Source organism: Mustelus asterias, chromosome 17 (genome assembly GCF_964213995.1).
Source record: "Mustelus asterias chromosome 17, sMusAst1.hap1.1, whole genome shotgun sequence".
NCBI classification, from domain to species: Eukaryota; Metazoa; Chordata; class Chondrichthyes; order Carcharhiniformes; family Triakidae; genus Mustelus; species Mustelus asterias.
The window spans coordinates 24846809-24871395 of record NC_135817.1 but is presented as its reverse complement, the minus strand read 5'-3'; the positions used below and the strand labels follow the sequence as shown (position 1 = coordinate 24871395).

At 39.9% G+C, this 24587-nt stretch overlaps 1 protein-coding gene across 2 annotated transcripts in view; it reads left to right on the top strand.

Annotated features, from left to right (window-relative positions):
• mospd2 (motile sperm domain containing 2) overlaps nt 1-24587 on the top strand; it is an 86050-nt gene that overhangs the window by 12596 nt on the left and 48867 nt on the right. For both annotated transcript variants that reach the window (XM_078232405.1, XM_078232406.1), the window contains exons 3-8: nt 3397-3552; nt 5024-5110; nt 11574-11728; nt 13687-13747; nt 17771-17809; nt 17905-18029. In XM_078232405.1, the coding sequence (XP_078088531.1) occupies nt 3397-3552; nt 5024-5110; nt 11574-11728; nt 13687-13747; nt 17771-17809; nt 17905-18029 (623 nt within the window). The remainder of the gene's footprint in view (nt 1-3396; nt 3553-5023; nt 5111-11573; nt 11729-13686; nt 13748-17770; nt 17810-17904; nt 18030-24587) is intronic.

The window sequence follows — 24587 nt, the reverse complement described above, 5'->3', positions numbered from 1 at the left end:
TTCACCAGATTCGCTATCTCTTTCCTGTACTGTGTCTCCTTATTGTTTGAGATCCAACCCACTACGGTGATGTCATCAGTAAATTTGAAAATTGAGTTGGAGGGAAATTTGGCCACAGTCATAGGTGTATATGGAGTACAGTAAAGGGCTGAGGACACAGCCTTGTGGAGCACCTGTGCTGATGATTGTGGGGGAGGTGGTGTTGCCTATCCTTACTGACTGCGGTCTGTGGGTTAGGAAGTCTAGGATCCAGTTGCAGAGGAGGGGCCGAGCCCCAGGCCACGAAGTTTGGAGATGAGTCTCGTAGGAATAATGGTGTTAAAGGCTGAGCTGTAGTCTATGAATAGGAGGCTGACATAGATGTGTTTGTTATCTAGGTGTTCCACTATTGAGTGTAGGGCCAGGGAGATGGCATCTGCTGTGGACCTATTGCAGCAATAGGCGAACTGTAGTGGTTCTGGGCAGTCTGGGAGGCAGGAATTGATTTGCGCCATGACTAACCTTTCGAAGCACTTCATAATGATAGATGTCAATCAGAGCCACCGGATGATAGTAATTAAGGCAGAATGAATGGCAGAGCAGACTCGGGCCGATTGGTCTCCTCCTGCTCCTATTTTCTATGTTTCTTGATTCCGTGATAGTGAAAGAAAAGGGACATAGTTCCAAGTCCGTATAGTGTGTGGCTTGGAGGTGAACTTGCAGGTGGTGGTGATCCTATGCATCTGCTTGCCTTTCCTTCTAGGTGTAGAAGTAATTGACTTGGGAAGTGCTGTCGAACGAGGTTTGGTGAGTTGCTGCAGTGCATCTTGTGATGGTCCACACTGCTGCCACTGTGTACTGGTGGTGGAACAAATTATTTTCTTCAGATTTTGGATGGGGTGCCCATCAAGCAAGTTTATCCTGGATGGTGTTGCGTTTCTTGTGTTGTTGGAGCTGCACAGATCAATGCAAGTGGAGAGTATTCCATCATCCTCCAGACTTGTGCCTTGTAGTTAGTGAACAGGTTTGGACAGCCAGGATACAAGTAACTCACCATAAAATTCCCAGTCTCTTCCCTGCTCTTGTGGTCTCAGTATTTATGTAACTGGTCCAGTAGGCTTTTGGTCAATGATTATCCCCAGGATGTTGATGGGGATTCAGCCATTGAAATGCTCCATTGAATGTGATGGTAATAGTTGTATTCTCTCTTGTTGGAGATTGTGAAAGTTTGGTACCAATGTTACTTGCTACTTATCTGCACCATACTGAATGTTGTCCAGGTTTTGCTGCTTGCGAGTACAGACTGTTTCAGTGTCTGAGGAGATACAAATGGTACTGAGCCCTGCAATCGCCAGCAAATATCCCCACTTCTGACCTTTTGTTGAAACCTTAGAGACCTCTTGGTGTTGACCACAATTGGTTAGTTTTTTAATTGAATTGATCGACTCTTTCATTTCAAACTTTTGCTAGTTTAATTCGTGTTTTAGTGTGAACAATATTTTTTCTCAACTGTAATAGCCGTTTGCATTTATGTTGAACCTTCATATAAGGAGAATGTTAAGAAGATCAAGGGTTAAATACTTCTGGATCTTGGTGAACCACAGTTGCTGGTCAATGCCCTAGTTAGCTGCAAGTTTCAGAATTATTTGCTTGTCGTTTGAACTTGGTAATGTTTTTCATTTTCACTTGGCATTTCTTCTTTTGAAACTTAACTATCCAGTCATTGCCATGTACTCCAGGTAATCCATTTTTTTACACTTCAAATTGAATTATCTAATAATTTGAATGAAGTAATTTGAGTAACACAGCAAAATTGAAATTTAATGATGGACAAATCAAATGATTAGATAATTAAAGTAAAGTTCCTCAATTAAGAAGAGCAGACTATACTGGGAAACATGGTTTGTGCTACTGTTTGGAAAAGTTGGGAGGTTTGTTGGAGTACCACCCAGTGTTGCGAAAGAGACATTACAGGAAAATTAACTTTTTAATTTCTTCAGGTTTCGTGAGGATTTCTCTCCACCTCTATTAAGAGTTCCATATCTCTGAGGCATGTTTAAGCCTTGCGCTGACAGGTTTTCACCGTTGGCAAATAGTGTATTCATAAGAATTTACTGTACTCTGGGCTTACTGCTCAAGTTAGGATATTGTCCTTTTTTTAAAAAAACTATAAAACCCTTTGAATTGAGTTTGAGATTCTTGTCAGATCATTGCAATGATTTATCATTTAGAATCTGCATTCTGAGGAGGATTATTTGAATGGCTGATGGGATACTGCAAATGTCAGTGTCAGCCTGAAGCAGAGTTGTGCTTTATCTGCCATGTCAACTGGGTGCATTTCTCCACACTTGACCAAGGCTACAGATCAGGTAGTCTAGGGTTCTTGCAATTTGCAGCCTAGAAAACCTTTTTTTTGGAAAACTTCACTTAATTCCAACAATTTAAAATGACTGCCATACAGTGAGATGAAATGAAAGCTTTTAAATTGTGAATTAACATTATATGCAACTTTCCATTTAAAGTAATATGTAGCCAATGGTATTTAGGTTGCATGTGTGTCAGAAATGGTTTGAGATCTGTGTAACCCACCACCGAATTAATGTGATTTCAAAAGACATATCGACAAATCATAGCTTAATGACATGTTCCTTTTTGTTTGTGGTATGTGTTTTCACTGCTGACTCTGGTTAATTCACATAGATTAAATATTGCTGATCTGTCAGTTTTTGCAATGTTTTTAAAATTCATGTACGGGATATGGGATCACTGGTTAGGCCAGCATTTAATGCCCATCCTTAATTGCCCTTAAGGAGATGGTGGTGGGCTGCTTTCATGAATTACTGCAGTCCCTGTGGTGTAGGTACACCCATAGTGCTGTTAGGGAGGGATTTTGGCCCCGTGGCGGTGAAGGAACAGCGATATATCTCCAAGGCAGGACGGTGAGTGACTTAGAGAACTTTTGGGTGGTGGTGTTCCCAAGTTTCTGCTGTCCTTGCCCTAGATGGTAGGAGATGTGGGTTTGGAAGGTGCTGCCCTGGTGAGTTCCTACTCATAACTCTGATGTTAATTGTTAATCCTAATAGGTTTTGGTTGATTGGTATTTTGAAGAATTGTATTGTGAATGTCCCTAGTTTTAAATCTGCTTTTACATGGATAAGATCATCTGCATCTGATATCATTAGACTGTGAAATTAATTCCTAAATTGGGGAAGAAATAGATTGAAGGAAATTTTCTGACCTAAGCCAGGTTAAAATTTGACCGAGATGAGTGTGAACTATTTGATCTTGTGTCTGAGAAGTGGGAATGGCCTTAGCGCACTGGGTTAGAAATACAGATAGTAAATGAATGGAAATCAATTTCATTTGTTTGTAGGGAAATTTTCTTCAGTCTTCTAACAGCAATGTCTTTTCCTGTAGACAAAGCTGAGAAATATGATTCTCGAGATGTTGAAAGACTACAGCAAGATGATGGGTGGGTTGAGAGCTATCTGCAATGGAGACATCACCACGTGGATGACACATTGAAAATGATCGATGACAGTTTTCAATGGAGAAAAGAATTTTCCGTTCATGGTAAGTTGCTGGCAATATGAAAATATATATAGGATGACAATTACCTTTAAATTATTTTTGCGCGGGGGGGAGTTGCATAATGCTCATCCATAAAATGGAGCAAGAAGACCATTATGTAGAAAATAAATGCAGGAAAATATTGCTCTGGAACATGTATGGTTTGCAGAAGGGTAATACATTGTTTGTGCAGTGAATATATTTCTTGGTTATTGAAACACATTCTAAATATTTAAATTAATTTAGAAAAACTTGCTGATCAAGTTAGAAATATAGATCATATGTTGGGGACTGAGGTAGTGCAATGATTTAGTGGAGCTTTGTTTTTAACTTTCTCTATTAAAATGTAGCTCTTTTCTGGGTCATTTCTTCATTCACTAATGGCCTTTTGTAATACAGCATACATTTAAATAGTCCTGTTCTGACTTTTAAAAATAGGTATAGAACACTTTTGAAAAAGATGGATGCAGTAATTGCATCAATTAAAAATGTAACTTAAATTAAAATTAACTGATAAAAGATTTTAATCAGGATTCATTTTTGAAATTGCTTGACATCCTTAATTATTTCCTGGAATGTTTATTTCATATGCTTATAGCTTTAGCAGAAACATTGATAAATGTAATGTGCTGCTATTGGTACTTTGCTGGTTTTACTCTGTAAAAACTGTGGTAATCTCAAAGTGTGTATGGCGAGCTATATATTAAAACTTGTTTAATTATTCTACTTGTCTAATAAATGTGCAAAAAAAGGTAATATCTTTCAAATTCCAAATAAGTTTTTGTTTATTTGAATCACTCGGGACTGCTATGTTCTATTAGTGCATGATTCTGAAGGCCGCTTCAACAGATACTGACAGCCCATGTTTTCTACAAGTGTTTGTCTGAGTACATTGCATCTGAGTATCTGTAGTTGGACGATTGGCTTATTGAAGCTTCTAGCACAGCCCAAAGAGCTGTGGTTCTTAGTCAATTACAAAAATTCCCAGTTGCAGTCTAGTGAGGGTTTCTCTTGGTTCAGACAAGTGTGCATTCATCAAGAAACCAATATTCCTATTACAGGCTGTTGATCGGGCAAAAAAAATTCTTCAAAGTTCCGAGGTCAGATGGAAGTGTCTGACTCTTTTACGCAACTTGTTTCAGCTGGTGCTCTGCAGAAGTGGTCCTTGCATTCATGCACTTTTCAGCAAAGGCCACATGTATGCTCAGGACTGGGAATTCGGGCCTATTTGTTTTCCATCTCTCCATTTACAATAGAAGCTAAGACAAACCGTCACATCTCGATTACTATGCCGATAAGACTAACTAACCCAGCACAGAGCTGTGAAGTTGCTCAGAATTTGTGAATCGTGTAGATCCAATGGCCTTCAATCTAAGGATGTGGCCATATTTTGTTGAAAGATTTGCTAAGACATTGTCTGCAGAGTTATGTAAAAACAGATATTGATCATTAATATGATTGTTTTACTTAACAGATTTAAGTGAGTCCAACCTTCCTCGATGGACTTTTGAAACTGGAGCTGTTTATCTTCATGGCTACGATAAAGAAGGCAACAAAATGTGTAAGTTAAAGCTCCTTTATTTGCAGGACATAACTTGCAGACTATGCAGGCAAATGGAGTTAAGATACAGATTGGCCATGCTGGACCAGACTTTCATATTTCTGGTTCTATGTTATTATGTCTGACCACCTATGAAAAAATGAATCTTCACCTATGAGATTCTACTTCCTTTCAAATTATTTAATTTTTAAGGAAACATGGCCCCATTTTGCCTCAATTTGAGTAAGTAATATTCTGACATTCAGCTATCATCTGGGTTATTTCCTGATTTTAAGTGATAAGTTGAATTGGGGCACTTTTACATTTTGTTACACTGTTATGGGAAATTTACATGGTGCCAATTAATTGTCTGTGCAATACAGACATTTCAGATTTTGGTAAAAGATGATTGACGTGCAATTGACTGACTTTTCATTTTCCATTGCATGAGTCTTACTGCACCCTAAGGATAGGTGAAACTGCTTTGAGAGTATTCCACTGTTGCTGGAGCAAAGAGAGTCCATAGGACTCTAAAATCGGCCCCGCAGGTGGAGGAGGTGGTTAAGAAGGCGTATGGTGTGCTGGCCTTTATCAATCGAGGGATTGAGTTTAGGAGTCTGGGGATAATGATGCAGCTATACAAGACCCTCGTCAGACCCCACTTGGAGTACTGTGCTGAGTTCTGGTCGCCTCATTACAGGACGGATGTGGAAAAGATTGAAAGGGTGCAGAGGATGTTGCCTGGATTGAGTGGCATGCCTTATGAGGATAGGCTGAGGGAGCTTGGTCTTTTCTCCTTGGAGAGACGTCGGATGAGAGGGGACCTAATAGAGGTATATAAGATGTTGAGAGACATAGATCGGGTGGACTCTCAGAGGCTTTTTCCCAGGGTGGAAATGGCTGCTACGAGAGGACACAAGTTTAAGGTGCTGGGGGTAGGTACAGGGGAAATGTTAGGGGGAAGTTTTTCAGAGGGTGGTGGGCGAGTGGAATCGGCTGCTGTCAGTAGTGGTGGAGGCAAACTCAATAGGGTCTTTTAAGAGACTCCTGGATGAGTACATGGGACTTAATAGGATGGAGGGTTATAGGTAGGGATATGTTCGGCACAACTTGTGGGGCCGAAGGGCCTGTTTTGTGCTGTAGTTTTTCTATGTTTCTATGTAATCTATTTACCCCAGATTTGAATCGTTCTGAACCGATTTAGCCTTTCCTGACTTTGATACCGTATTGAGCTTTGTAATATATTGGAGCAAAAGCAGAAATGATTTTAATGTAAGGGAAGCATTGTCATCGACTTCAGGAAGTGTAAAAGAGAACATGCTCCTGTCTACATCAATGGGGATGAAGAGAAAGGGTTGAGAGCTTCAGGTTTTTAGGTGTCCAGATCACCAACAACCTGTCCTGGTCCCCCCATGCCGACACTATAGTTAAGAAAGCTCACCAACACCACCTATGTTCTCAAAAGACTAAGGAAATTTGGCATGTCAGCTGCGACTCTCTCCAACTTTTACAGATGCACCATAGAAAGCATGCTTTCTGGTTGTATCACAGCTTGGTATGGCTCCTGCTCTGCACAAGAACGCAAGGATCTACAAAAGGTCATGAATGTAGCCCAATCCTTCATGCAAACCAGCCTCCCATCCATTGACTCTGTCTTCACTTCCCGCTGCCTCGGCAAAACAGCCAGCATAATTAAGGACCCCACGCACCCCGGGCATTCTCTCTTCCACCTTCTTTCAGGGAAAAAGATACAAAAGTCTGGGGTCATGTACCAACTGACTCAAGAACAGCTTCTTCCCTGCTGCTGTCAGACTTTTGAATGGACTTACCTTGCATTAAGTTGATCTTTCTCTACACCCTAGCTATGACAGTAACACTACATTCTGCACTCTCTCGTTTCCTTCTCTATGAATGATATGTTTTGTCTGTATAGCACGCAAGAAACAATACTTTTCACTGTATGATAATACATGTGACAATAATAAATCAAAGCATGTCAGACTGATTGCATCCATAAGCCAGAACAAGAGAGATTTATAGCACCAAATGCATTCCGTCTTTGCCCGAACTCTGATGTAGCAATCTGCCATTAAACCCCACAACCCTGCATCTTTTAAACTGAAATGGCTGTAACCTCTGAACTACTAATTGTACGTGTAGTGCTGTGTGCTATTGATAGTTTCCTTTCAGCTTAAAAAAGAATAAGTACAACTGTTCTAAAGCTGTTCATCATGTGCGCACCTCTTTGTAGAGTCTAATGTATGCAACCCTTTGAGATGAATTTATTTCCAAGTGTGTACGTTGAAAACGGATGTTAATATAACATGGCATTTGACCTTTAGTGCTCTGAGGATGTGTGACCATTCATGGGGAGAATGTTCTTCTGAATTATTCCTTAATTCCTCTTCTGTGACACACTGACATTGTATACCTAGATTGTCACCTACTGTCAGAGATTTTGCATAAAATATCTGCTGTCAGCTGTTTGATTTTTAAAAAAAATTGAGAATGAGACTTGAGAGACTAGTGCACCTCTATTGTTCTTGATAACATCTAGGATCACACAGAATTCATCAACATTTTTTGTTGTTTCTGCAGTTTTCATATCAAACTATTAATATATTGTGGATTTTTTTTTACATTTTGCCTTTGTTTTTCTTGGCTTAGTTCTATACCATTAAAATGAAGAAAAAAAAAGCCCTGTCCGTATTACAACATTCCAGGATGCTACCTAATTCATATAATTGCTATTTTTTAAGTATATAAATGACCTTTTTATAACATGAATTTTGGCTAAGAGTCTTTTTTTTTAGGACTATGATGGAAAATGACTTAGCCTTTGGATTAATGGCACGTTGTCCCATAATTTTGAAGGTGAAAAGAAATTTGAACCCAAGGCTGATTTGCAGATTTACCATTTTGTGATACTGTATGATCTATTTTTTTGAAAGTGCTAATTCCATTAGTGGCTGCGAGCCTACCCTTCACCAGGTGGCTGCGAGCCTACCCTGAGAAAAGACACCTTTAGTACCGTGTAATGCAAGCTTTGTGGCAGAAGCTCAGAGACATTGATCTTGGTAAATCAAGTGGTCTGTAGCCACGTATTTTAATTTGCTGTGTATCCTTTCCTCTTGACTTAAACCTTGGCAAGTGAATGCTTTAATAGGTAGGGTGCACCTTGTCAGACATGTAATGGAAAGCAATCCAATACCTTATCCAATAAACTGTAAAGTTTTAGCTAATGAAACTCTAGCCGGATGGTGTGGCATTTGCCAACCTGCACCTAAGGTATTCCCTAATGGGTGGTCTGGATCGGGCAAGTAGAAAGTACTGGCGAAAATTTATTTTTGTTGGAGGCCCATGATGAATTTTCTGTTGCCTGACTGCCAAGAATGAATGTGAGCTGATAGAAATGGTTAGTGGAGTTTTGCAGCTAAATGCTGAAACATAAAAGTGTCTCACTCTTGTTTTGACAATTTCATAATTCTAGCAATGGACTTGGGAGAGATGTAATGAAACATTAACATAGTTGAAATTTATTGGGCTTTTTATACACCAAGTGAGTGAAAATTGCCAATTCCAAATAATCCTTTTGCAGGGAAGAGGTGATGGGACCAACATGTAAAGTAAATCTATTCAGGTTTATATTATCCCAGCATATTGCATTCAGTGCATATAATACGTTTTTCTGACTGGAAAATGGTGTCCCACACCAACTATGTTACTTTTGTGTCAGTGGTTTTCAGATGTAGGACATAAAGCCGATAATGTTATTGAAGAGTTGTCACTTTGATTCTTGAGCTCACTGTACAGGAGATGTGAAATGATCTGATGTAGGTAGTCTCATTGTCCTTGGGCATCCTTTAGGCTTGTGTGTTAGTTGTGGCTCGGTCAGTAGCACTCTCGCCACTTGAATAAGAACATTGTGTGTTTTTGCAGAATTTGAGCACAGAAATCTAGACTGTGCAGTACTGAAGGGATCCTGTATTTTTTTTCCATAATGTCATCTTTCAGATGGAACAGTAAACCCCTAGGCCCTGTCTGTCTCCTGGGTAGGTGGAGGAACATAGGACTTAGCCACAGGAGGAGGCCCTTTGGGCCTGCTCCACCACTCAATAAGATCATTACTGATCTGATTGTGGTCTCAACTCCACTTTCCTGTCTGCCTCAATACCCTCAACTCCTTTATCTATCAAAAATCTATATGACTCAGTCTGGAATAAATTCAATGACTCAGTTCCTCTTTCTGGGAAAGAGAATTCCATAAACTAACAACCGTCTGAGAGAACAAAATCTACTTGTCTCTGTTTTGAACTTATTTTTAAACCATATCTCCTTGTTCATTTCTCCCATAAATGGAAATATCCTCCCAGTATTCACACTATCAAGTCCCCTCAGGATCTTGTATGTTTCGATAGAATCATCTCTCATTCTTCTAAATCCCAATGGGTTTCTGCCTTACCTGTTCAACCTTTCTTTATAAGAGAAGCCTGCATCTCAGGAATGAGCAGAGTGAACCTTCTCTGAAATGTTTCTAACACAGTCATATACTTTTTCAAATAAGGAAATTAAAGCTGTACACACTCACCAATGACTGTGCAGCTGCAGTAAAACTTCTTTAATATTCCATTCCCCTTGCAATAAAGGTCACCATCCTATTTGTCTTTCTAATCACTCCTAATCCACTGTGATTCATGTACAAGGGCACCCAGTTTCCTCTGTACCACGGAGTTCTGCAATACCATTTAAGTAGCATACTGTTCTACTGTTACTCCTGACAAAGTGGACAAGTTTACATTAAAGATCACATTCCACTAATTCGAAGAAGAACAGGGGAGTTGTACCTGAGGCCTGGCCAGTATATGATCTTCAATCGGCGTATCACACTCTTGTTTGTGGAATCTTGCTGTGCACAAATTGGCTTTCGAGTTTCCTACATTACAACAGCACTTGCTTCAAAAGTAACAACAACCTGTGGTCATGAAAGGCACTATATAAATGCAAATCCTGTTTCACCGAATGCATTATGTTTGTCTGAAGCCAGGCTACTTCACTGCCAGGGAGCTTTTTTTTAAATCCTTTTATGTTGGAGAGCTGCTCCTGTTGCCACTCAGCATTATTTAACTAGTATTTGGATGTTGACAAGCAAACTTCTGTGCAAAGAGTTACATTGTTGTTGAAAGAGGTGGTAGTAGGTATTCAGAGCAATAACCTGTATTGCTGTCCCCTTCAAAACAGTGAAATCCTTGATGTAAAATATTTTGCCTATGAATGTGTGCTTAGAATATGTAAAAAAATGATTTTTGCAATAGTAATGTAATTTTGGGGGACAGTTGCTACAAATCCAATTCTGCTTTGTTCATGTGATTTGGCATTTGGTTTGCTTGGAGTTTTATGATGACTCCCATTGTTTAAAGGTTAATGAACCTAGGCTGTAGGTCATGTCCTATGGTGCTTTTGAACAATCTGCTGCAGCATGTGCTTAATTTGTTCTGATTTAATGAGGGTCAAATAATTAACTGCTAGCTTGTCTCACAATCGGACTTTTTCAATCTGCAGACAAGGATGTGAATGGTGTCGACAAGTGATTATGATCTATTTCAACATACTGTCCTCTACGAAGGATCTGTGGCAATTGTGTGCAGGGCAACCAATCAAATTTAAGAATTTGCAAATAAGCCCCAGTAGACTGAACAAGGAAATTAGTTGATATTTAATTTGGTGTAATGTACAGGAAGCAACTAGAGAAAGTAAAACAAGATAGAATTGAGAGATGAGATGAAAGGAAAATAAAAAGTGCCTTTTCAAAATTCTCAACGATAATGCAAACCTGAAGGATTCAGTGACACAGGTTGTTTGCAGCAACTATTGATTTATTATAGTATTAAAAATTCACTAAGATTGAAATACAAGCAGCCTATTTTTTCCTAGTATATTTAGTGGCCACACAACTTCACAGCCTCTGTGTCTTTATCTTGGTGAGATTACAGTGGAGCAGAGCAAATCAGACAGTTACTTCCTAATTTCCCCATTTAACTCTATCTATCTGACATGGGAGCACTAATGACCTCACTGTTAACTCTACTGAAAAAGTGGTGTCTTTGTTTAGACAGAAACAATGCAGCATGCCGGAGTTAGCTTCATTGTGCAAGGATACTGAACTACTTTTAAATCAAAGTGGCTCAATAGAAATGCATCTTGTTCCAAAAGCTTCTTACTGGTAGCCATTTCCCTGATGTCCTTCAGGCAGTTATTCTGGATGATGGTCTGAATGGTTCAGTGCAAATGTAAAAAATACGTGGCAAAGGAAAAGAAGTTTCAATTACATTTTAAATTTGAGCTGTATGTGGCACTCCTTTCAATATTGCCTATAAAGTGCAATGATACAATAGGGAATAAGACTTGTATTGACTTGATTATGCAGCCATAATCAACTGAGAATTGATAAAACTTTGATTCTTTTTATCTCTCTTCTATCTTCCAGTTTGGTTTCGAGTGAAGCTACATGTCAAGGATGCAAAGACATCTTTGGACAAAAAGAAGTATGCAGCCTTCTGGTTAGAACGTTATGCCAAAAGAGAGCAAGGCAAACCTCTGACGGTTGTGTTTGATTTGACTGAGACTGGATTAAGCAATATAGTGAGTATTTTGACATCCCTTTCTTTCTGCATGCATAAAATATTGTTTACAGCATAGTTTGGAGATATGAATTCAAGCTTTGAAATGAAATGCCTGGTTTAGTAAACAATTGGCACCCCTTATTGATTCCAAATTTGTTTCGCAATAGTTAATAGATTAATGGAGTTTTGTATCTTGAAGTATTGCTGAACTTAGCTTATATGTGATGAAATCCTGATGCAGCTGGCAAGTGAAGGTGCCTTTCTTGCATACAAGAAGGGTGCTGTCACTATTTGGGGCACAGCTGGCATTGGTTTGGTTGTCTTGTCCACCTTTTTAGCTAGTTTAAAAAGGAGTTAATATTTTGTAAGAGAGTACTATCAATTAATTCATTAAAAAGTTTACTTATTATTGTCACAAGTAAGCTTACATTAACACTGCAATGAAGTTACTGTGAAAATCCCGTAGTCGCCATACTCCGGTGCCTGTACGAGTACACTGAGGGAGAATTTAGCAAGGCCAATGCACCTCACCAGCACGCCTTTCAGACTGGGAGGAAACCAGACCACCCGGAGGAAACTCATGCAGACATGGGGAGAACGTGCAGACGCCGCACAGGCAGTGACCCAAGCCGGGAATCGAACCCGGGCTATAGCACTGTGAAACAGCAATGCTAACCACTGTGCCACCATGCAGCTTCAGCCTTGGCTCAAAATCAGCACACTTGCTTCTGAGTCGGTAGATTGTGGGTTTAGATCCTTCTCCAGAGATTGTACCTGAGCTAGTGGATTCTGGAATTCGGAGGGAATGTGGCATAGTCATTTTAAAAAATACCATGATGGATGAGACATTAAACTGAATCTTAATGACCAAAGTTCATCGCTTGATGTATGAAGCACAAATATCTTTCAGAGGTACCCAAATATTGGTTTCAATTCTAACTCTTGGCAGTCCCAAATCAATGGAAGGCACTGCAACAGTTTTCTTATTGCAAATGCAACTTTATTGCACTTAATACTTATTAATCTAATGCCAAATGTTTATCTTTAAACAGGCAAATATGTTTTTAGTTCAGAGAAATTAATGTTAAATCTCAAATTTATTAACATTTTATATTAAGTGTTGAATTCTAAATTTTGTAGGAGTTTAAAACAGTTTCATCACATTTGGAAGAATAGGGGGCAGTGATTTTTTGCTAAATTAATTGTGCATCTGTGCTTTAAGTCTGTGTTTTCTTAAAATATCTCATTTGGAGAAATCGCAAATGTTTCTAGATTCTTTGTCCTTTCTTTGCAAAAAGTTAAAATTATGCCTTCACTTAAAAATATCTAAAACCATTCGCACTTCACTGACAAGTTTGTTTTTAAGGCCAATATGGTGAAAGCTAATGCTTGTGACTTTACTGAACTGAACATGGCTATATCTGTCTGTATAATGAAAACAATTTTGACTGGCATTATAAAGTAGCCATTTTCCTTTCCTACCCCTAAACACTACTTTTAAGTATTTACAGATTATTGAAGAGTCCCCAATACATCCCAGAATAATTCTGTCCAGACTCTGGTTTCATTTGATTTCATAAATAATTTCCTCTGACCATACTTAATTACTTGATGTTGGTATTTGTTTTGCGTGTTAATTATTATGCTTCCCAGCGTGTGTAACAGCTGATTTGATTTTTGTTGTCATCTTGTTTCCATAGATCTATACTTTTTTTCAGCAGTAACTGAAAGACCAATTTAAAACCATCTTGGCAGAGGCCACTAATTCAAAATTATAGTAGCTTGTCAAGAGGCTCTGAGTAGTGGGGAAATAATGGGGTTTTTTTGGTGGGAAGGCACTGAAACTGGTATCTTACAAATAGAATTGCAGAAGTATTTGAAAGCTTGCTCAACGTCAAGATACTTGTCATTTTCTAAGAAATTCAAAATGTGGTTTATTTCTTAAATTAATCCTATTGTTGCTTCATAAATTTCTAGGATCTGGACTTTGTACGCTTCATCATCAACTGCTTTAAGATCTATTATCCTAAGTACCTTTGTAAGTACAGTTTACCACTGTTCTATTGATCAAACAAGATCTTTCTTGTATTTGGAGTTGGGTTCATCAATCATTAATTTACTCCTGTTTATGGATTTAAATCATTGAATATCAAACTTTGACCTTTGTTTATATTGTTTTTACCACTGTTTATGTGATGTCCAATTTATTTGCTAAAATTTCCAAAGCAAACCGATCCTTGCTTCCCTTTGTCGGCTCTAGCTTTGCTCATTACATTCAATCATTTTTAAAACCTACAACTTTGCATGTGTTTATGATTGAAATGTACAGTGAGCTCCACTGATGACCCAGTGAGTAAAGATTCTACTCAATTTAGAGGCATGCCAATTAAAATACTCCAGCATTATATTCTGGGTTCTTAATTAACTTGGGCAATTCTAACCTGTGGCCTAGGGCTAGGGTGGAAATCTCTTGAGTCCTTGCTTCTAGTCAGTGCCCAATGCAAAGTGGAGGTCTGTAGAAAATAACAGGCTTACTTATTACACACTCTGTCGTTCTGAAGATCTAAAAACACCGGCCATTCATGCCACGCTCCTGCTGCAGGGAGGTTAAGAGAATTTGGTGCCCAGCCAAGTCTCCGTTCACTGCAGTGAGATGGGAAAATCCTGCTGGTGTGACATCCGTAACATTCCGGCTGATATCTAAGAAGCATGAAGAATGATTACTTAAGCAAAGTATTTGAGGGATTCCAATACAATGGAAGCCTAGCAAGTGAAAACATAATTGTAGAGCAGTGAAGTAGAGATAGGCAATTGAAGGGGGGGAAAGGAAGCTGTTACCTTTGATCTCTGCACAGATCAGTGGTGAGCTAGTCAAGCTTTTTTTCATTGTTTGTGAATTCATTAGAACCCTTCAGTCTACTATAGCCTTGTAGCAGGTTCCCAAGTAGGAACGCAAAGAAAGATAAGTGATATTATTCAACAAAACTTAAGATTGATGAAGTGTAATTCTTTAAATGGCAAAATATGAAAGAGCACATATTACCAAAAATGAGAGTGGTGGAATTCTGAAGTTATAACTCATTATATTCGGGTTATAATGACTCCATTAATTTTTCAGCTTTGCTATCTTAATTTGTCATTAGTCCCTTGTCATACATTCAGCCACTTTTGGTACAATGCCCCTGTCAGGTTAGAGTAATACAGTTATGAGTATTCCTTCAGTGAAAATCTCCTCTTGGTGCATGAGAGAACCTCATTTTTCCAATTAAATTAATCTCATCCAGCATCAGGCTTACACTAAAATGTTGTTATGGAGTATTGAGAAGTAGCAAAGCTCAACCGAATCAGTAGCAGAAGTTAACAGCAGCACAAAAAAAACTTGGCAGTAGTAAATGAGATAAAATGAAAAGATTACAACAGAACAGACTGTGTATATTGGGTGAACAGAAGGCTAAAGGTGATCTTGAGGCGTTATAAAGGAATTAGTGACCTTCACAAACTTTGAAAATTGCATTCTTCTTTGAGTTTTATAGCCCAGAGGAAGCTGTTCGCCAATTTCACCAGTGTTTAGTCATCTGAAAAACTATCCACATGGTCCACTTCCTTTTTTTGTTCTCTTTTTCAAATATTTATCCACATTCCTTATAAATGCTGTTATCTATTCTACCACCATTGCTGTTTCATGTGGGGAACTCCATATCCTAAAAACCTTTTTAAAATAAAATCAGATGAGTGAAGGTCTTGTGTTGATTTAAATCCATGTTGTCTAGTTATTGAAATGCTGGTCTTTGGAAATAATTTTCCACCAATGATTTATATATGCATCTCCACATCATTATATATGTTTAGCATTGCCTCTGTATTTGTATTCTCTGTATACTGCTATTTATAAAACATAGCAATACATATGTGATGTCATCTGATTTGGCAGCTTAAAGATACTTATAGTCATCTTTTCTCTAGGGTTACGATATGTGTCTGGCCTGCGATTATAGGGTTTGTCAGAAGAGATGTGGCATTTGTTTATTTACAAACTGTTGAAATGGTGCATGTGTTACAACATTGGGAAGATGTGCCACATTTTTTGAAAACAAAACTGAAATTTACATGTTCAAAAGTTTTTTTTTCTGCAACTACCTCCTGATGGAGAAACTGAATTGTGGAGAAGTTCAGCAAATTTTAAGTTGCACATGAGAGGCCAGGGTTTGAAAGTTTATTTCTTGTTCATTTCCAAACCCTGAAATTTCAACTAGTTGAAATGCAAAATATTAGTTAATTCAAACTGACACATTAAATCATAGAATGGTTACAGCACAGAGGCCATTTGGCCAGTCATGTCCGCACTAGCTCTCTGCAGAAGCAACTTGGGTAGATCCAGTCCCTGCTTTACCTGTGGCCCTGCGATTTATTATTCAGATAATTCTCCAATTCCCTTTGAAAGGCACAATTGAATTTGCCTCTACCATACATTCAAGCATTTGATCTAGCTGCTCACTTTGTAAGAGGTTTTTCTTTATGTTGCCTCTGGGTTTTTTGGCAATCGCCTTAAATTGCTGTCCTTTGGTTCTTTACCCTTTGCCAGTGGGAACAGATGCTCCCTAGCTACTTTGTCCAGACTTCTCAAGACGTTGAACACCTCCATCAAATCTCCCCTCAACCTTCTCCAAGGAAAACAGCCGCAACTTCTCCAATCTATCCACCTAACTGAAGTTTCTCATCTCCAAAACCATTTATATATTTGTGCACATCTGCAGATTTTGAAATTGTGCCCTGCGGACTCGAGTCTAGGTCATTAATATTGGTCAAGAGAAGCAGCCCTCCTAATACTGACCCCTGGGGAAACTTCACTATTTCCCTCCATTCTGAAAAACAGCCAATTACTAATTACTGTTTTCTGTCACACAGGTAGCTACATATCCGTGCTGTTACTTACTATCTATTTTATTACATAGGCTTCGGTTTTGCTGACAAACCTGTTATGTGGCACTTCTTCAAACACCTTTTGGAGGTCCATGAACACCACATACCCTCCTGAGCCCTCTATATTTCATTCAAAATTCATTCAAATTGGTTAAGCACAATTTATCTTTAACAAATCTGTTCCTTAGTTAATCCACATTTGTCCAACCAGCTGTTAATGTTTTCCTGCATTGTCATTTTTTAAAACCTTTCCCATCACCAGGGTTAAAGTGATTGACTTTTTGTTGCTGGGTCTATCCTTACACTCTTCAAAACAAGCAAATCTCCAGCCCTCTGGCACCATCCCTATATCTGTGTAGGATTGGAAGATAATGGACAATTTCTGTGTAACTTCCACCCAAGTAAGGGAGTAAAATATCTGCTCTTTATCAGTTTAGCTCTTGCAATGTCTTAACTGTCGCTTCTTTCACCACGGTTTTGGCAGCATATTCAGCATGAATAATCAAGATTTTAATTATAGGATGATTGGATTGCAATGCCCTCCAGTACTGTGCATCCTTCTGAGGGAAAGGCCCTGTGGGGAAAATCAAGATAGAAATATAATGCACCTATTATATCATGTCAGCTTCCATTTTCCCCCCTCTCCAAATAAATCAAACTGGCAGACTGTTTCATGTTGAATTGTACTGAAATTGTGCTCCTTGAAAAGCACGCTGTTAAAACCCTTCAGATACTAGCTTAATAACAGCTTTGTCTTTCCGTGGCAAGATGAGAGTCTGACTTAATAAACAGTCAGAATGCAGTATCTGTCAAAACTTGAAGGCACAACATATGGTATCGTTTGAGAATGCAGATCTAACTCCTGGGCTGTCTTTTGTTACCCATGACTAATTCATTGTAGATTTTGATTTGATTGATTTGTGAAATGTTCCTAATGAATTTGCTTTCGACTGTAATATTTTGACAAGCTAGGAGCTATCTTTCAAATAAAACTGATGTTGGCAGGCTAATTAGCTATGGCTTGTATTTAGCTTATTGATCAGATTGTTTAAGGATATGTGATGGAACCTATGGAAGAATTATTTTGCAGTTTCTTGTATTTAAAAACAAAAATATTGCATTTGTCTTTTTTATGTTGCAGCAAAAATGGTCATCTATGAAATGCCATGGATAATGAATGGTAAGGAATGCTAACGTTTTGAGGAGAATAATGAGTAGCTTTAGACAAATGGACAAATAGAAACTTGTGATCTTTTGGAATTTTTTATTCTGTAGCTGCCTGGAAGATGGTCAAATCATGGCTGGGACCAGATGCTGTCAACATGCTGAAATTTACCACCAAAGCTGACGTGCAGGAGTATATAAATACTGAGTATTTGCCAACACACATGGGAGGAATTGTAAGTTGTTTCCTTATTGAAGCAAATTTTGACTCCATGGAGATTTTAAAAATATATATATTTTGAAATAACAATTTGAAAGGGCTGGTGACATAAACCACCTGAACGTGATCAGAAATATAAAATTTAAACCTAAACAGTCATATTTTCTAGAGTAATAATCAGCTTTCAAATGAATAATGGCACCTGCAACAAGCAAAGGATTTCATTTGTGGTGCTGCAAAGCATTTTTATTGACTTATCATTTTGTCTCATTGTTATTCCGTTGAATTGAAGGCAATGAATTGTTTTTTCCGAATGCTTTGTGGAACGAGACAGTTATGTGACCAACAAAAAAGCCAAAAATGCTAATACGCCTGAGATTAATGCTGCATAATGCGCCCTAATTTTATTAATAAGGGCAGTTTAGATTGGTGTTTAGATTCTCCTGTACACCAGCCAGTCATTTGTTCTTGTGATAGTTACCTGAAGCACATTTTTAAAGTTTGCACCTTTTACATCTGAAGGCATTTTCCAATTTGCTGTTTTCAACAAAGCTTTTCAGTGCAAGTCACTGAGCACACCTAAGTGTAGAATATTGTCAGTTCTATGTTTGCTAGCTGTCTTTTTTACTGTCCGAATCCATGCCAGAGAATCAGGTACCATCTTTAAGGTAATTGCATTTACTTGGAAAGATTTTTTATATTCAAATAACAGTAGCCTAAACTCCATGTTCCATATGGATATTGTCTTGGTGCTGGAAGTTCAAGACATTGTGGATAAAATTTTGGCCTTCATATGCTGGAATCTTTATATAGTCATGGAAATTGTGGTTGATATATTAGCCATTTTATCCAAGCTACATTTTTGCTCAGTTAATTTAGATACAAGATGAAATATGAGTAATATAGAACAGAGAGCAAGAAAATGTCTTTGCACAGAGAATTGTGAGGCAGTGGAATTTACTTGGGTGCATAGTTGAAGCAGAAACTATATCAAACTTCAAGATTCGGTTGGATAAATAATAGAGATTTGAGAATAATACAAAAATGTAATTAGGACTTTTGCTTTCATGTTGGCTAAATGCCAACAGACTGGTGGGCCAAGTAATTGGTTAACAATTAATTTTCTATCGCTGTAGACCAAAGTTGTTGTTATATTCTGACTTCAAGTTCTTTAATTATTCTTGATGCAAAATAAACCACATTTTACATATCAGTTTCTGAAATGCATGCCATGGCTTTTCATTGCTTTCACCTGGAACAGTGATTAGTATCTGTGTTTTCACCAGGAGGAAATGTGGAAAGCATATGGAATTTAATATTCCCACTCTTCCCGTGTCAGCTCCATGACTTGCATGCATTAGTGGCATATGTTGAACCATTTACTCATTTCAAAATGTTTTCCGCATTTATCCAGATTCTGCTGCTTTACCTGATCTGTGAAGTAGGGTGTGATATGTGGCCTCAGTTCTTCTTTTCTACCTTCAGTACACTCATCATTTTAGGCAGTCCCTTGGGATTAGGAATGACTTGCTTCCACTCAGTTCAGTAGGATCTGAGATGGCTAATGAATCCAGCGTACAATCTGCAGATTCTCGCCTGCATGGGGCAGCTGGTATTTGGAGGGGTGAGTTAGATTTGGGAGGTTTGTTCACTCTCAAAAACCTGGACCTCACTTCCTACATGTTCATGATGAAGTCTCATGGTGTTCAGTGCCTTCCCGAATGGAGCTCTTCCATGTTGTTGAATCATAAGCCAGGAACTCCCATGAATCAGAAGGGATATTTGACCTCCTCAGGAATCCTTTGAGCACATCCCCAAAGTGGTTCTATTGTTCTGTTGCAAGTCTCTTGCCACAACCAAGTTCGAAGTAGAGTAATTGTTTTGGGAGTCTGGTGTCAGGCATAGGAATGACATGTCCTGTCTAACAGAACTGTTTTTGAGGGATCAGTGCCTCGATGCTGGGCCTGTTGGTTTGGGAGAGGACACTGCTGTTGGATAGTCTTTTTCACCACCCAATTTGGCGATCTTGCAAAAGCACTGCTGATACTTATCCAGCGCTTTGAGTTGCCTGCAGTAGGTTACAAATTTCAGTTGCATATAAGAGTGTGGGAATCATCGCTGCCAGATAAACCATGATCTGTGTCTTGGATTTGAGATCTTGGTCCTCAGATATCTTTTCCTCAGTTGGCCAATGGCTGAGCTGATAACATCAGAGGCGATGATGAATTTCGACTTTGTCTGCATTCGTCAAGAAGAGGCTCTCTTGATATGGAAATAGTCCAAATTTTCCAGGATTCTGCCATTGATCTTAATCGCTATGGGTGGTTTTGTGCCATGGTAGCTGATTGGGTGGGGGGGGGGGGGGTGCTTTGTTTGCCAACTATTTAGTGAAGAGTCCATTTCCTCATTTGGTTCAGAAAAGGAGTCGACAATGACTTATGAGTTCAGTTTCTGAGTGAGTTTGCACACAAGTATTATTTCCATACTCAATTGAAGTTGGAGTGACTTTGGTTTTGGATTGAAAATGGCATTGATTGAACAGTTTCCCATCTGTTTTGTAAATTATCTCCATGCTTGTGGGCAATTTGCAGAGGTGAAATGTAGTCTTGCAGTGAGGAAGGTGGGGAAGAGAGTTGGTGCAATGCCTGAGTACTGTTTAACATTGGTCTTTGTGTCCCATTGAATAGCATCCTCTCTAATCTGTCAGGCATGCATCTACTTTCTTGATCTTTTTGCTCCTCAGGCAATTGTCAAGTGGCTTGGGTGGTAATTTTGAGATTACCTCTTTCAAGGTTCCTCTTTTTAAATGTTATCCATACATCTTTGATTACAACTGGTTTGTTACTGTACCTTCTCAGATTCCTTCTTAGCCGCTTTGAGATATTCTTTACACAGGGTAAGTAACACACCTTTTAGGACTCTTGGTCATGGCTGCAGTAGATGCAATCTGAAACCCCTAATGATGCAATGTTATTTAACTATAAACTTTCTGTTCATTCGTACTCCCCTGGTAACCCTGACCTGCTCCCTGCTTCTTGGTACCATGGTTAACATTGTGACTGACCTTTCCCACAGCCTATCTCCTTCCTTTCGCAGGAGGCAAGCACATCACAACAGGACGAGATTCTGCATGGTGTAACGAATTCTGGAGTAAACTATTCACTTTCCTTGGGCAGAATTCTCCAGTCATAGAACATCGAACAGCTACAGCACACACAGGCCCTTTGGCCCACAAGTTGCACCGGACATGTCCCTACCTACTAGGCTTACCTTTAACCCTCTATCTTACTAACTTCCATGAACTTATCCAAAAGTCTCTTAAAAGACCCTATCGAATCCCCCTCCACCACCACTACCGGCAGCCGTTTCCACGCACCCACCACCCTCTGAGTGAAAAACTTACCCCTAACATCTCCTCTGCACCTATTCCCCAGCACCCTAAACCTGTGACCACCTTGTGGCAACCATTTCAGCCCTGGGTAAAAGCCTCTGAGAATCCACTCTATCAATACCCCTCAACATCTTATACACCTCTATCAGGTCACCTCTCATCCTTCGCCTCTCCAAGGAGAAAAGACCTAGCTCTCAACCTATCCTCATAAGGCATGCCACCTAATCCAGGCAACATCCTTGTAAATCTCCTCTGCACCCTTCCACATCCTTTCTGTAATGAGACGACCAGAACTGGGCACAGTACTCCAGGTGGGGCCTGACCAGGGTCCTATACAGCTGCAGCAGCATCTCTGATTTCTAAACTCAATTCCTCTATTGATGAAGGCCAGTATTCCATACGCCGCCTTAACCACAGCCTCTACCTGCGACGCTGCTTTGAGCGTCCTATGAACCCTTCACTGGGATCTTCCAGTCGAAGTGGACCCCCACCACAGGTTCCCCAATTCAGGCGAGGAATGTAAATCACCATTGACTTCTGCAGAACTGGAAGTTCCTGCTGGCAGTCGATGGTGAGTTATCTCTGCTGTGGGAAAGCTGCAGGCGTGCTGGAGAAATTCACCCTTTGTCGATGTTTCTCCCTTGCACTCTGTTTTAAGGACTCTGAGCTGTGCGTGTGTGCCTGTATGTACCTCAACCTTGATGAATCTTCCAGCTTCATTTTAACTCCTCACAAATTTGTTTTTGTTACTCCAAACGTGAACTTTCACCCACATTCTGGCATGCTGAATCATTTATACTTTCACATTCTAGCTCAGTGGGAGGCAATGTAGGCAAGTGAGTTGTAACCCTCCTTCATCTCAGTGGGCCACAAGATTGAATTCAGGCTTGTTCACTAACAACCCCATGAATATGATTTAATATATGCCTGGATTGGATATATATGTTGGATTGGGGGAAGGCTAACTTTAGTGGGATTAGGCAGAAATTGGCAGCTGTTGATTGGGAGAGGCTGTTTGAGGGTAAATCCACATCTGGCATGTGGGAGTCTTTTAAGGGACAGTTGTTAGGACTGCAGGATAGGCATGTGCCTGCAAAAAAGGATAGGAAGGGTAGGATTCGAGCACTGTGGATAACTAGGGAAATTGAGGGATTGGTCAAAAAGAAAAGAGAGACGTACGTTAGGTCCAGGCAGCTAAAAACTGAGGGAGCTCTGGAGGAATACAAAGAAAATAGGAAAGAATTTAAACGAGGAATTAGAAGGGCAGAAAGGAGTCACAATGTCCTTGGCAGACAGGATTAAGGAGAATCCCAAGGCATTTTATTCATATGTTAGGAACAAAAGGGTTGTCAGGGAAAAAATCGGACCGCTCAGGGACAAAAGTGGGGAATTATGCTTGGAGCCCAAAGAAGTAGGGGAGATCCTAAATGAATACTTTGCGTCGGTATTCACAAAGGAGAGTGATGTGTTGACTGGGAGTGGCTCGGAGGGGAGTGTTGACCCGTTAGAGAAAATCTCCATTACAAGGGAGGAAATGTTAGGTTCTTTCGGGAATATAAAGACCGACAAATCCCCAGGGTCTGATGGAATCTATCCAAGGCTGCTCAGGGAGACGAGAGATGAAATCGCTGGGCCTCTGACGCAAATCTTTGTCTCGTCACTGGACACAGGTGAGGACCCAGAGGATTGGAGGATAGCTAATGTGGTCCCGTTATTTAAGAAGGGTAGGAAGGATAACCCGGGAAATTATAGACATAGACATGAGCTTGACGTCCGTGGTAGGGAAGTTGTTGGAGAGGATTCTTAGAGATAGGATGTATGCGCATTTAGAAAGGAATAAACTCATTAACGATAGTCAGCATGGTTTTGTGAGAGGGAGGTCATGCCTCACTAACCTGGTGGAGTTTTTTGAAGAAGTGACTAGAATAGTTGACGAGGGAAGGGCTGTGGATGTCGTCTATATGGACTTTAGTGAAGCATTTGACAAAGTCCCTCATGGTAGGTTGGTGCAAAAGGTTGGATCTCATGGGATAAAGGGGGAGGTGGCTAGATGGGTGGAGAACTGGCTTGGTCACAGAAGACAGAGGGTGGTAGTGGAAGGGTCTTTTTCCGGCTGGATGCCTGTGACTAGTGGTGTTCCGCAGGGCTCTGTATTGGGACCTCTGCTGTTTGTGATTTATATAAGCGATCTGGAAGAAGGTGTAACTGGGGTGATCAGTAAGTTTGCGGACGACACGAAAATGGCTGGACTTGCAGATAGTGAGGAACATTGTCAGAGACTACAGAAGGATATAGATAGGCTGGAAATTTGGGCAAAGAAATGGCAGATGGAGTTCAATCCAGATAAATGTGAAGTGATCCATTTTGGTAGAGCTAATGTAGGGGGGAGCTATACGATAAATGGCAGAACCATAAAGGGTGTAGATACGCAGAGGGACCTGGGTGTGCAAGTCCACAGATCCTTGAAGGTGACGTCACAGGTGGAGAAGGTACTGAATAAGGCATATGGCATGCTTGCCTTTATAAGACTGGGCATAGAGCATAAAAGTTGGGGTCTGATGTTGCAGTTGTATAGAACGTTGGTTCGGCCGCATTTGGAATACTGCGCCCAGTTCTGGTCGGCACACTACCAGAAGGACGTGGAGGCTTTGGAGAGAGTACAGAGGAGGTTTACCAGGATGTTGCCTGGTATGGAGGGGCTTAGTTATGAGGAGAGATTGTGTAAACTGGGGTTGTTCTCCCTGGAAAGACGGAGGATGAGGGGTGACCTAATAGAGGTGTATAAAATTATGAAATGCATAGGGTGAACGGTGGGAAGCTTTTCCCCAGGTCGGTGGTGACGTTCACGAGGGGTCATAGGTTCAAGGTGAGGGGGGGAGGAGGTTTAACACGGATATCAGAAGGACGTATTTTACACAGAGGGTGGTGGGGGCCTGGAATGCGCTGCCAGGCAAGGTGGTGGAGGTGGACACACTGGGAACGTTTAAGACTTACCTAGATAGCCACATGAACGGAGTGGGAAAGGAAGGATACAAAAGAATGGTCTAGTTTGGACCAGGGAGCGGCGTGGGCTTGGAGGGCTGAAGGGCCTGTTCCTGTGCTGTATTCTTTGTTCTTAATATTTCATAGTTATCGAAAATGATATTTGTGTTAATAGAGCTATCATGAACTTCAGATATTAAA